This window comes from Loxodonta africana, chromosome 4, assembly GCF_030014295.1.
Source record: "Loxodonta africana isolate mLoxAfr1 chromosome 4, mLoxAfr1.hap2, whole genome shotgun sequence".
NCBI lineage: Eukaryota > Metazoa > Chordata > Mammalia > Proboscidea > Elephantidae > Loxodonta > Loxodonta africana.
Window position 1 is genome coordinate 146,731,117 of NC_087345.1, and position 14,042 is coordinate 146,745,158.

Sequence of the window (14,042 nt, forward strand, 5' to 3'; positions counted from 1 at the left end):
AGACGCAGTTAGACTAGCAGAGTATCTTAGATGGCCACTCACAAGCCTTTAAGACCCCAGACACTACGCACCAAAGTAGAACATAGAACATTTTCTTTATAAATTATGTCATACCACTTGAGCTAAATGTTCCCTGGGACCATGGTCCCCAGAGCCCTCAGCCCAGTAATTTGGCCCTCAGGGAGTTTGAAAGTGTCTATGGAGTTTCCATGACCCTGCCCTGGACAAGCTGTGCCGGCCTCCCCGGTATTGTGTACTGTCCCACACTTAACCAATAAAGTGGCAAACTTTTTGTTGTATGTATTTTACCACACACACACAAAAAGAAAGGCAGTCGGGTTTGGATTAAATTTTTCCATTGGTTATAAGCCATTTGGTGGCACCTTGGAGGCACAGTGGTTAAATGCTCAGCCACTCCACAGGAGAAAGATGTAGCAGTTTGCTCCTATAAAGATTTATAGCTTTAGAAACCCAATGGGGCAGTTCTACTCTGTCTACTCTCACGAGTTGGAGTGGACTCGACGGCAATGAGTTTTTTAATTTTAGTTTATAAGCCATTTAAGTGGGAATGAAGCTGGGTTCAACTCTTTTATCTTTTTTATTAAGGCATAATATACAGAAAGTATGTGACAGACATTAATCTTAAGTGTACAGTTTGATGAATTTTTATATATCACCCACGTAATCACTACCCAGATCCAGATACAGAATGCTTCCATCACTTCTGAAGGTCCCCTTGTACCTCTTCCCACGCACTACCCCCAGTCCCTCTCCCCACAGTAGAAGCCACTATACTGACTTCCATCACCATCAGTTAGTTTTGCATGTTGCCGAACTTCATATAATCATGCAATTTGTACTCTTTTGTTTCTGGCTTCTTTTGCTCAATATGATGCCTGTGAGATTCATCCACGTTTCTGTGTTTATCAGTAGTTTGTGTATGTTCACTCTTAAAGACAGGTTACTATCCAGAGAGGAATCTAGAATTATGATGATCATAAAAGGAAAGCTCTTTAAAGGTCACCTATTTCATCTCTGGCCTCTCAGCTGAGCTGCATTTAAACTCTCCAGCATAAGAACGATATTGCTAATACATGGTTCTTACATCACACGCATCAGATTGATGTGGGAAATTGATTAAAAAAAATTACCCTCCCTCAGCCCCACCCCACTTATTAGATCACCTTAGATCTATCTTCTCAGGAAGATATAGTCATCTGAACTAAGTTAGAAGAGTGAAATATGGTTGTGTAACTGAACTCACAATGAAAATCCATGATATCACAAAGAAAAGCTTACATGAGGTTGTAAACTGTGGCTTTGAAATAAGTGAGAAATCTCCCTGTCCTTTTTACAGACGCACACTGACTGTCTTTTAGTCATATGGCAAACCACTATGAAAGTTAAATATTGATTTTTTTTTAAATCAATCTCTTGAGACCTCATTGCTAGATAAAATACTAAGTGTCATGAAGCCAATTAGTTCTTCGCTTGTAGCCCACCAGGGTCCTAGTTGAACAATGGATGAAGTAATGATCCATAATGTCTGTATTTCCTGCATACAGAAGCCTGGCTCCTACAGCTGCGGCGAAAAAGGAAATTACAAAAACCATCCTGGAGATGTCTCTGGAACATCATATTGTGACCCCATTCACTGCAATGGTGATCGAGAATGACGCTGGGGATGAGCGGATGCTGGCAGACTCTCCCCAACATGATCATTCTTGCTGTTCAGGTCAGTGTTTCTGGCTGGTGGAGAAATATTACAGGACAGTTTCCTTGCCCTGTGTCGTATCCCAGAGCCTCTGCTTCTCTCCCAGCCCAACTCACCTGTGGCCCTAGGTCCATGCTACTTTGTGTCCAGCTGTCTCTATCGGTTGACTTTGGTGATGGTTGATTGCTATGGTCTTTGAACATTTTTGCTCACAAATTCACGAAAAGAATTTTGAAAACCTATGTATCCCATCACACATTTTAAATCAAAATGCTTGCTGAAAGTGAAGAGGGCTTGAAGCACTTACTAATGAAGATCAAAGACTACGCCTTCAGTATGGATTACACTTCAATTTAAAGAAAACAAAAATCCTCACACCTGGACTAAATAAGTAAAAAAAAAAAAAATTTTTTTTTTTTTTTTTTTTTAACATCATGATAAATGGAGAAAAGACAGAAGCTGTCAAGGATTTCATTTTACTTGGATTTGCCATCAATGCCCAGGGAAGCAGGAGTCAAGAAATCAAACGACGCATTGCATTGGGCAAATCTGCTGCAAAATACTTCTTTAAAGTGTTGAAAAGCAAAGATGTCATTTTGAGGACTAAGTTGCACCTGATCCAAGCCATGGTATTTTCAGTCACCTTATATGCACGCAAAAAACTGGACAATGAATAAGGAAGAGTGAAGAAGAATTGACACCTTTGAATTGTGGTGTTGGCGAAGAATAATGAATATACCGTGGACTGCCAGAAAAATTGGCAACTCTGGTGGCGTAGTGGTTAAGAGTTCAGCTGCTAACGAAAACATCAGCAGTTTGAATCCACCAGTCGCTGTTTGGAAACCCTGTGGGGCAGTTCTACTCTGTCCTATAGGGTCGCTATGAATTGGAATTGACTCAATGGCAACGGGTTTTTTTGGCCAGAAGAATGAACAAATCATTATAAAGGGAGAAAAGATTGAAGTTGTCAAGGATTTCATTTTACTTGGATCCACAATGAACAGCCATGGAAGCAGCAGTCAAGAAATCAAAAGACGCATTGCATTGGGCAAATCTGCTGCAAAGGACCTCTTTAACGCATTGAAAAGCAAAGATGTCACCTTGAAGACTAAGGTGCATCTGACCCAAGCCATGGTATTTTCAATCGCATCGTATGCATGTGAAAGCTGGACAATGAATAAGGAAGACCGAAGAAGAGCTTATGCCTTTGAATTGTGGTGTTGGCGAAGAATATTGGATATACCATGGATTGCCAAAAGAATGAACAAATCTGTCTTGGAAGAAGTCCAGCCAGAATGCTCCTTAGAGGCAAGGGTGGCGAGACTGCGTCTTACATACTTAGGACATGTTGTCAGGAGGGATCAGTCCCTGGAGAAGGACATCATGCTTGGCAGAGTACAGGGTCAGCGGAAAAGAGGAAGACCCTCAATGAGGTGAATTGACACAGTGGCTGCAACAATGAGCTCAAGCATAACAACGATTGTAAGGATGGGGTCAGGACCGGCAGTGTTTTGTTCTGTTGTGCGTATGGTCACTGTGAGTCAGAACCGACTTGACGTCACCTAAAAACAACAACATCAGCTAACAACTGGGGCCCAACTCCAAATTTGTTGAAAACAAAGAATAGAAAATCATCTGATTTGCAGAATGATTTGTTACCCCGTCATTACAGTCATTCCATTTCTTGGCATTACACCAATATTTCAAATTGACGCTTAATTGGGGGATGGTTTTTGGTGAAAGGCGGTGGGGAAGGGCATACTTTCCTTGCAAACTAGGAGAAGGGTGGTTGTGAAATGGTTTTCTTAGAAGATAGGATATGTGAGAGCTGAGAATTAAGAAATTGCCTTAACCGAGAGACGGAAAGGGCCACATAAACCAGAGACTCCATCAGCCTCAGACCAGAAGAACTACAGGGTGCCTGGCTACCACCAATGACTGCCCTGACAGGGAACACAACAGAGTCCCTGATGGAGCAGGAGAAAAGTGGGATGCAGAACTCAAATTCTAGTAAAATGACCAAACTTAATGGTCTGACTGAGATTGGAGGGACCCCAGAGGACATGGTCCTCAGACTCTCTCTGTTAGCCCAAAACTAAAACTGTTCCCAAAGCCAACTCTTCAGACAAAAGATTAGACTGGACTATAAGACATAAAATGATACTGATGAGGAGTGAGCTTCTTAGCTCAAGTAGACACAGGAGACTATGTGGGCAGCTCCTGTCCAGAGGCAAGATAAGAAGGTAGAGGGGAACCGGAGCTGGTTGAGTGGACACAGAAAATACAGGGTGGAGAGGAGGAGTATGCTGTCGCATTATAAAAAAAAAAAACAAAACTGCATTATAGGGACAGAAAATAGGGTCACATAACAATACGTGTATAAGTTTTTGTCTGAGAAACTGACTTCAGTTGTAAACTTTCACTTAAAGCACAACTTTAAAAAGGCAGGAAAAAAAATTGCTTTAAAGATATTCATGTTCTCTGCGTCCTGTGGAAAGTCTCCAGGAACCCCCAGGGGTACACACACCCCAGTTCAGAAGCCCTCTAGTTTATTAGATTCTTTTCTTCTTTTCTTTCTCAGTGACTAGTCCTACTGAAACATACTCTTGAGAATGACATGCATATGCTGGAGGGATCATTTTCGGCATGTTTTATTTTGTTAAAGTGAGTTGCCAAGTTTACAGCACTGGTCTAGGGCTTAAGGAACTCTGACTTCTGATGTCCTAGTTGTGATCACCTAGAACTTAAACAGTTAAAGTTATCCAGGTAGAATGAAACCTTGGGGAACTTGCGTTTGTTTCTCAAAACAGGGAGACTGACCGTATATCTGAAAAGAAAATGAACTTTTTGTATGTAAAATGTCTCCCACTAGTAGAGGAACCTTATTGGGAAACTAAGTTGTTCACATAGTTGTACAGTAAGTAAATAAGGATAGGTCTAAGAAGATGCCTACAGTAATCTAGGACTTCTCCTGGGCTGGACTGGACATTATCTCCCGGCCTGTGCTGAAGGCAAGAGTCCCTTTCTTCCCTAACCTCTGTGGAGTGGTTCCTGCAACCTCAGGTCCTGAACTCTAGTGAGGACTGTGTAGCAGACCCACACAGTGTGATGTCTGAGGGAACCAGAAGAAGGAGGGTTCTGGAATAAAAATAGAAGAACACATTAGCTGAGAACCTCTGGGAGCTTCTTAGAAGAGATTCTTAAAATTGTAAGCAGTTTCCATAGACATGTAACCCTAGAAACTAATGAATACGGGTTTTTCTACACAGGTGCTCTGTATTATGGCAGCAAAACTGCTGCAAGTTCCATCCCGCCTTGGGCCAGTGCTTCGCCAACACCAGAGATCCCACTGCACGCAAGGGGAGCTCCAGTGCTTGAGACAACTCCTCTCCATGTGATAAGAGGTAAAAAGACCTTTGACCCCTGCTTTCACATCCCAAACCTCAATCTGATCATAATCTTGTGGAGCATTTATGTACATTAATATAATCACACTGTCCCAGTAAACTAGGTGATTTTTATAGGCATCACTGCCTTCCACTGAAGAAGATAGCTCCATTTCCAAATGTATGAGGAGAGCCTTCTGGAACGGAAGAGAGGATCCTCTCCCGCGGGGTGGGTCAATGGGGCATCAATGGAAAGGACACTCCCTTTGGGGTTTATACCACCTGGGTTAACTTGAGCAAGTTATTTAATGTTTCTGCACTTCATTTCCTTCATATTGAAAATAGGCATGATGACACTTACACAGCTAGGTGGTTAATTAAAAGCTAAACTTTCTTTAAAGCGCTAGCACATAATTGTCACACAATAGATGGATGTTATTATTAAAAATAGGAGCTATATGTCTTACGATCAAAATCACTTTAATGTTTGCTATATAGCCACATATTATTATTATTATTAATAGTGTATAAACAGTTCTGGTTTTTCTTGGTCTTAAGTAAGCCTTTCTACAAATGATTTCAGTAGGTGGTCTGTATAGTGAATATGGTAAACTGAAAGCCAGGAAAACATATTTCCTTGAGAGTTTTGATGGCTGTGGCTTCCTTGCTCAATAGCAGGTTTCTCAGCCCTCCAATGTCAACCTCTCCAGTGTCTTCCCTCTCAACTAGTGTGACAGAGGAGCTGCCTGGAGGAAATGGAAGAGAGAGTGTCACCTCTCACATTCCTAGATCCTAGTATTGCTAGTGGCATTTTTCCTAAAGAGATTACAGTCAGTTAACAATGAGAAAGCCTGTGGAAAGCCTGTGCATGCTTTCTTTTCCTTCTTCTTCTCCTTTCTTTGGAAAGAAGTGTTTTTGTGTTGTTAGGTACCATCCAGTCAGTTCTGGCTGGCAGCAACTTTTTGTACAACAGAATAAACACTGCTGGGTCCTGTGCCATCCTCACAATCATAACTATGTTTGCGCTCTTTGTTGAGCCACTGTGTCAGTCCATCTCTTTGAGGGTCTTTGTTTTTTCTGCTGACCCTCTACTTTACCAAGCATGATGTCCTTCTCCAGGGACTGATCCCTCCTGATAGTATATCCAAAGTACATGAGATAGTCTCACCATCCTTGCTTTGAAGGAGCATTCTGACTGTACTTCTTCCAAGACAGATTTGTTCATTCTTCTGGCCAAAAAAACCCATTGCCATTGAGTCAATTCCAATTCATAGCGGCCCTATAGGACAGAGTAGAACTGCCCCATAGGGTTTCCAAACAGCGACTGGTGGATTCAAACTGCTGATGTTTTCGTTAGCAGCCGAACTCTTAACCACTACGCCACCAGAGTTGCCAATTTTTCTGGAAGTCCACGGAATATATATATATTCATTGTTCTTCGCCAACACCACAATTCAAAGGTGTCAATTCTTCTTCACTCTTCCTTATTCATTGTCCAGTTTTTTGCGTGCATATAAGGTGACTGAAAAATACCATGGCTTGGATCAGGTGCAACTTAGTCCTCAAATGACATCTTTGCTTTTCAACACTTTAAAGAAGTATTTTGCAGCAGATTTGCCCAATGCAATGCGTCATTTGATTTCTTGACTCCTGCTTCCCTGGGCATTGATGGCGAATCCAAGTAAAATGAAATCCTTGACAGCTTCTGTCTTTTCTCCATTTATCATGATGTTACTTATTTAGTCCAGGTGTGAGGATCTTTGTTTTCTTTAAATTGAAGTGTAATCCATACTGAAGGCGTAGTCTTTGATCTTCATTAGTAAGTGCTTCAAGCCCTCTTCACCTTCAGCAAGCAAGACTGTGTCATCTGCATAACACAGGTTGATAATGAGTCTTCCTCCAATCCTGGTGCCACTTTCTTTTTCAAATAGTCCTACTTCTCGGATTATTTGCTCAGCATACAGATTGAATAAGTACAGTGAAGGGATACAACCCTGAGATACACCTTTCCTGACATTAGAAAGAAATAAGTTTCAATATTCAAAGAGAGAGCATGTCCCTCTCCCTACAGGAAGATCTGAAGTACCAGCTTAATTTGGGTTTTTTAAATTTACATACAAGGGTAGCTTGTGTTATGCTTAGTAATAGGCGGCATTTCTAGACTGCCTGGAATATAAACTCTTCTATCAGGAAATGCTCAGAACTGGTTTCTCAAGAAGATTGTATACTCACCACTCACCAAACATCGTAACAGAGAAAACTTAGCAAGGACTTTTAATAGACATTTAAAGTGATTTCATCTCACCCCTATGACTTATCTCTAAAATTATTTTTTGTGGGTCCTAAGTGATCTGCTTCTTCACTCTTTCATAGGCCGTAATCATCCATAAAGAGCCCTGGTGGTGCGATGGTTAAGCATTCAGCTGCAGTTTGAATCCACCAGTGACTCCCAGGGAGAAAAGACCTGGTGATCTGCTCCTGTAAAGATTACAACCTACGAAACCCTGTAGGGCTGTTCTCCTCTGTCACATGGGGTCACTATGAGTGAGAATTGACTCTACAGCACACAACAATAACAACAATCATTCATACAACCACCCTTCAGCTCTCTTACCTCATCACTCCTGGCTATGAAGCCAACAAGGGACTCTGCATTTAACTTTCAGTTAAAAACGGCAACCTTAAGCTGCACCTACGAGTGGGGAATCTAGGTGGCAGATTACTGTGTTTGCACAGTAGCTATTTTTTATTACACCTTTCCCTAATGAGTAGCTGCTAAGAGCAAGAGACTACTGCAATGACATGTGAGTGAGCCACTTAAACAGTCACTTTATAAAATAAAACTTCTGTAGAAAAATGTACAGATAGAGTTTATTTGTAAATATTCTTCTTACACTCTCCCTACTTCTTCCAAAAAGAATGCAGAGTCCCCTCAGAGTTTCTAGTCTGCACTGTATGATGCAGTAAAAAGGACAATGCCTTGAGAATCAGGCAGTACTTGGGTCCAACTCTGTCCACGTGACCTTGGGGGTGCACTGAAAACTCTCTGGGTCTCAGTTAGTCCACTTATAAAATGGGGATGATAATAGCTCCCCTGTAGTGTTGGATGCTAACTGAAAAGTCAGTGGTTAGAACCCACCAGCCCCTCCATGGGAGAAAGACCTGGTAATCTGCTCCCATAAAGATTACAGCTTATGAAACCCTATGAGGCAGTTCTACTCTGTCATATAAAAAAAAAAAAAAACCCACGTAAGTTGGGATTGACTCAACAGCACACGACAACAGCAACAGGGTTGTTATGTGGTAAGTTCCTGGCACCTAGTAGGAGCTCAATAAACACTGGGTAGTCTTGTGCCCATAAAATTAGGCCTTAAGAATATATGAAGTTAGTCATGGGGATACTCAAGCTACTTTCAACCTAATCAGAATTTAAGGTTACACGGGCTAACTTAAATATGACATTTCATTTCTTTTGCTTGGAATTATATCAAGTATGGTATACTTGTATGGTAGCACTAACTATTTCTTGCTTATCAGAAGATCTGGTGGGATTTTGGCTTTGGCCAACTAAAATGGCAATATCAATCATTATTTTTAATAAAAGCAATTTCCTTCAAACAAAATATTTCAAAACACCATATTTGTGTAAATAAAGGAGGAGGATATTGTAAAAAGATGGTCTTTTTTGACTTAAAAAAGAAATGGCTAAGAACCTCTGTTCTCCATTTTAATGATGCCCTCTAAAGCCCAGCTCCAACACAAAATCAATTAACCAAATATTTATTGACGAAGCACGACGTTGGTGGTGTGCTGGATGCCAAAAAGCATAAGATTTTGTTCCTGTCCTGAATCAGTTTATACTCTTTCAAATTATAAAATACACACTTGAAAATGAATGAGTACAACATATCAGGGTGGTCGGGAGCATGGGCTTGTAATCAGATAGCTTGAGTCTGAATCAGCCCTGCCACTTACTAATTCTGTGCTGTGACCTCGGCCAAGTCACGTAACATCTCTGCAAAGTTACAGCAAGAACGAATTGAGTTAATATTTGCAAGGGGTTTTGCAATAACACCTAGAAAACAGTAATTTTTCATTGGATGGTAGCCTACTCTTCCTTTTTTTTTTTTTCTCAGAAAACACAACCATTGCATTTCTGCATTTCTCTCCAGTTCAAACCTTCCACTTCAATCCCTTCAGTTACTAAGACTAGAAACCTGGTAGCATTGAGTTCTTCCTCTCCACTCAGTTACAAAAAAAAAAAAAAACCTGCTGCCGTTGTGTTGATTCCGACTCATAGTGACCCTATAGGACAGAGTAGAACTGCCCCATAGGGTTTCCAAGGAGCGCCTGGCAGATACGAACTGCTGACATTTTGGTTAGCAGCTCTAGCTCTTAACTGCTACGCCACCAGGATTTCCACTCTGTTAGCAGATGTTGTGGGCTCTACTGAAATATCTCTGGGACTTTTCCTCCCTTACCAACCTCATTCATTATCAGCTCTTGAGTTTAATATTTCTTGCCTTCATTACTACTTTAGCTACTAATAATTTTCCTATGTCTACTTCTTAGTACTTTATTTATAGTACTGCCAGTAATTTTCTTAAAATGAGGGTCAAGTCATGTCAACATTTATTCCCAAAAACCTTTAATAGCTACCCAACAGAGTAAAAGCCCATTCTTTAGCATGGTATTCAAGGATCTCTATGATTTAGTTTTAGTCTTAGCTTTTTTGCTTCATCCTTCAAGAATCCACCTTCCAGCCACATTAAGCTACTTTTCTAAACAAGTCGCAAACTTTTCTGCCTCCCTGCCTTTCCTCATCCTGTCCATTTGGCATAGATTATCTTTTCCTTTTTAGTCTTATGTCTTCCCCTCTTCTCCTCCTACCTTCAAGACTTAGTTCAAAAGCCAACTCCTTCACGAGTCCCTTCACATTTTGACTAGGTGGAATTAACCGTTCATTCATCTTCATTCTCACGGCATTTTGCTTAGGACATTATTGTACCATTTACATTATTGTATCTTACATTAGTGGTTATATCTTCCTCTTTCACAAAATTATTACACTCTTGAAGGTACAGGCCATGACTTACTTATAATTGCATCAAACATTGTCTAATTTAGTGTTTTTCTCATAGTCTTTTTTTTTTTTTTTCCCTCACCAAATATTCGGTGGGTGGTTAAATAGATAGATAAATATCAGGAAAAATTAGCCTGGATAATTGTGTCCTGGGAATAAAGGGGGGTTCTCTTGGGATTAGCTTGATTCTTCATTGCTCTTGGACTCAATTAGTGTTAGCCTGTACATTAATAAATGATATTGTATCCCCTTTATTTTTCTGCACTGTGTATGGCTACTTAAAAAAAAAAAAATCTATCATCTGTCTGTCTATGTATCATGTGTTTCTTATTCCTGTGTCTTACTCATTTTTATCTTTGTTATTGTTTCTGTGTCTCACACAACCCATATGTGATAGCTACACAATAAATATCCACTGTATTTATTAAATAACATAAATCTTTAGTGGTGGCTCCATGAGGAAAGGACTATGGCGTGCGGACCGCTGGGTCCTCAGTGCTAGAATAGTACCTAGCACATATTAGAAACAAAATAAATATTTGTTCTTGCTAAAAATGTTCAGGAATAAATACTGTTTAAAACCAGTATTGTCTGTTTTTATTTTCCTTGTATGTTTTCCAGTTGAAAATGACCCACACTTCATCATTTACCTTCCAAAAAGCCAAAAGAATATTTGTTTCAATATTGACTCAGAACCTGGAAAAATCCTCAGCCTGGTTTCTGATCCAGAATCAGGTAAAATAAAAAGAAACTACATCTGAATCAAAGAAAAACTGAAAACTGCCATATTTCACTGTCTTCTTTTTTTCTTTCTCACCTTAACTGAAGTCCCATGTATTTCAAACTCCAATAATTAGTGAGAAATTAATTATAAACACATTCCTAAGTATTTTGAACTGTTACAGGTAAAATATTCTCCTTGAATAAGTAGATCTTATTGTGATATAACTAAATTATAACATATATCCCTATAAAATAAGAGTTACAAGAGAAAAATATTATTTAAATTCTGAAGCAAAATAATAACAATAATTCTCCCATATTGCCATGTTTTATAAATTTGAATTACGGTGCACACACACTCTCATACACATAATGGCACACAAGAGGGAAAAAAACTTTTTTTTTTTTTTCTGTAGGGATTTTGGTCAATGGTCAGCTCATTGGTGCCAAGAAGCCCAAGAACAATAAACTAAACACCTATTTTGGAAAGCTGGGATTTTATTTCCAAAGTGAAGACATGAAAATAGAAATCAGCACTGAGAACATTACCCTGACTCGTGGTTCTCATGTGTCCATCTTGTCCTGGGCTGACACAGTGCATGTCATTAATCAAAGGCAAGTATTATCACATTGGAATTAGGACTTGTCCTTGACAAATGACTCCATAAATAAACCCAGGCATCACCAACACAAACACAGAACTTAAAATCACCATTTTAAATATTAGGAAGCCAAAGTTCAGAAAAATGTTATTTACCCAATACCCTGCTGCCCTTACCCAATACCCTGCTGCCTGGCAGCAGGGACCATGTGTTTTGTTCACCATTGTGCCTCAGTGTTTAGCCTTGTGACTGGCATCTAGTAAGTACTCAATAAATATGTGTTGGTAAGTAAATTAATTCATCAGCTGGAATTCACAGCAGATTCTATGTCAGAGAGTGTGCTTGGAAACAGTGATTATGTCTTATACGTACTACTTACCTTCTCAATTAACCTGTTGCCATCGAGTCGATCTCAACTCATAGCAACCTTATAGGATAGAGTAGAACTACCCCATAGGGTTTCCAAGGAGTGGCTGGTGGGTTTGAACTGCTGACCTTTTGGTTAGTAGCCAAACTCTTAACCACTGCGCACCAGGGCTCCATCTTCCCAATCAGTATCTGTTAACTGATTACTCATATACAAACATATCAATTGACAGAATTTTAGACCTGGGAGCTAAAACAGCAACATGCCATAGCAATCACATTGTAAAGCTCTAGAGATCCGCTGGAATTGTACTAGGAGGAATGGAGAGTTCATATTAGGGACGAGAAGAACAACTTTCTAAGAGTCTGTTCTGGAATGGTCAATTCCATTTTGACTTTCACACTAGGGTGCTTGTCTCAGTGAGGAAAGAAAAAACTGTGACTATCACCCTGGATAAAGAGATGTCCTTTTCTGTTTTACTTCATCGTGTTTGGAAGAAGCATCCAATCAATGTAGACTTTTTGGGGATCTACATTCCCCCTACAAACAAGTTTTCACCTAATGCACATGGACTAATAGGTAAAGTATCAACCATCTGGCAAGTGTGGGTAACACTTTGGGCTTTAACAGCTTTAGGTGACAGTGGTTAGAAATGATAGGTCGGAGCTCAGGGAGGACCTAACATAACTGTGCAGGGTGACTCAGGAATGCTATAGCCAGGACCGTCTGCTATTCCAGACAAGGTTTTCCTAGAACCAGAATTTCATAATCACAAATGGAAATGTTAAGAGAAACCTAAAATCCAAATGAGTTGCTGTCCAGCTGATTCTGACTCGTGGCGACCCCATGTGTTTCAGAGTAGAATTGTCCTCCATAGGGTTTTCAATTGCTCTGATCTTTTGGAAGTAGGTCACCAGGCCTTTCTTCCAAGACACCTCTGGGTGAATTTGAACTGCCAACATTTCAGTTAGTAGCCAAACATCACCCAGGCTGCCATGTTAAGAGAAGGGAAAGATAAATGGAACAGATAAACTTTAAGTCTTAAGTCAAAAAATTTTTTTTTTAATGGAAGAGAGCTTATCTGTTTTAGGAAGTCTCGTGATGCCAAGTGGGGCATCAACTTTCCTTAGTTTTCTAGGAATGGTTAAAACTTCAGATTTCTATGATTTGAGACATGCTTTCAGGTGCTAACTTTCATTCCCCTCCCAGCAGGACTTTCATTTTACTTGTAGTCTTGGAGGATCAATCTCATATATAAAATAACTATGAGGGAAACAGCATGGAGTTGCTCTGGGAAAGGAACCCGTCCCTCACATAGTTGCTCCCTTTTCCTCTCAGCATGGCTTTCTACCCTAGAAATTCTAGAGGGAGGACCAAAGTGTAGCTTGGATTAAATGAGGAACCTGTCTTTTTATTTAACCATGGATTAAATGTAATAAGTGCCTGGACTTTGTTTCATTAGGCCAGTTCATGCATGAGCCTGAGATACACATTTTCAATGAGAGACCGGGAAAGAACCCTAAGAAGCCAGAGGCAAGCATGGAAGTGAAAGGACAAAAGCTGACTGTCACCAGGTAGGACTCAACACATACAGAAGTAACAAAAAGGAGTCCTGTTTGGACTGGACCTACATAGCAAAGTGCAAGAGCAAGAAAAGCTGTCTTAAGCATTACCTCCCTCAAACTAAACAATTCATTAGAAATTGACATGTACATACTTTTGCATATTGACACTGCAGGTAGTTAATCTTTAAATGCAAATAATGACTAGATATAGAATTATGTGTCATCAAATGCCAAGACCAATAAGCGTATTAATCAGTCATTCTCATTTGCGTACATTAGAAGCCCTATGGTAACAAATTGGGTAATAGGAAAGTTGGGTCCAAGGAGGGAATTATAAAAATTGCTATGTACCATGGTGCTTGAGAATGAATGTAATTTTTATGTAAGACCAGAACCTTCTTTTTGAGTATATATCTACTGAAGTCATTTTTGAGTACCTTTTCTTACACAAACCATACCCATAATGCTTCATTTTGAAATGAGAACATAGACACTTGAAAAGTATTGAGTGTAAAACTCTTATAAATCTTTCTAATTTTCCCCAGTTGTCTCACATCTAATTTGATATACTTTTTAGCATTTTTTTTGCCTTTTTAGAGTTT

At 39.8% G+C, this 14,042-nt stretch overlaps 1 protein-coding gene across 1 annotated transcript in view; it reads left to right on the plus strand.

Moving 5' to 3' along the window:
• The window catches only part of ITIH2 (inter-alpha-trypsin inhibitor heavy chain 2), a 43,892-nt gene that overhangs the window by 28,741 nt on the left and 1,109 nt on the right, over positions 1 to 14,042 (plus strand). Inside the window, exons 15-20 of the mRNA XM_003410737.3 lie at positions 1,566 to 1,735; positions 4,984 to 5,118; positions 10,805 to 10,918; positions 11,323 to 11,521; positions 12,282 to 12,454; positions 13,338 to 13,449. Of these exons, the coding sequence (XP_003410785.1) occupies positions 1,566 to 1,735; positions 4,984 to 5,118; positions 10,805 to 10,918; positions 11,323 to 11,521; positions 12,282 to 12,454; positions 13,338 to 13,449 (903 nt within the window). The remainder of the gene's footprint in view (positions 1 to 1,565; positions 1,736 to 4,983; positions 5,119 to 10,804; positions 10,919 to 11,322; positions 11,522 to 12,281; positions 12,455 to 13,337; positions 13,450 to 14,042) is intronic.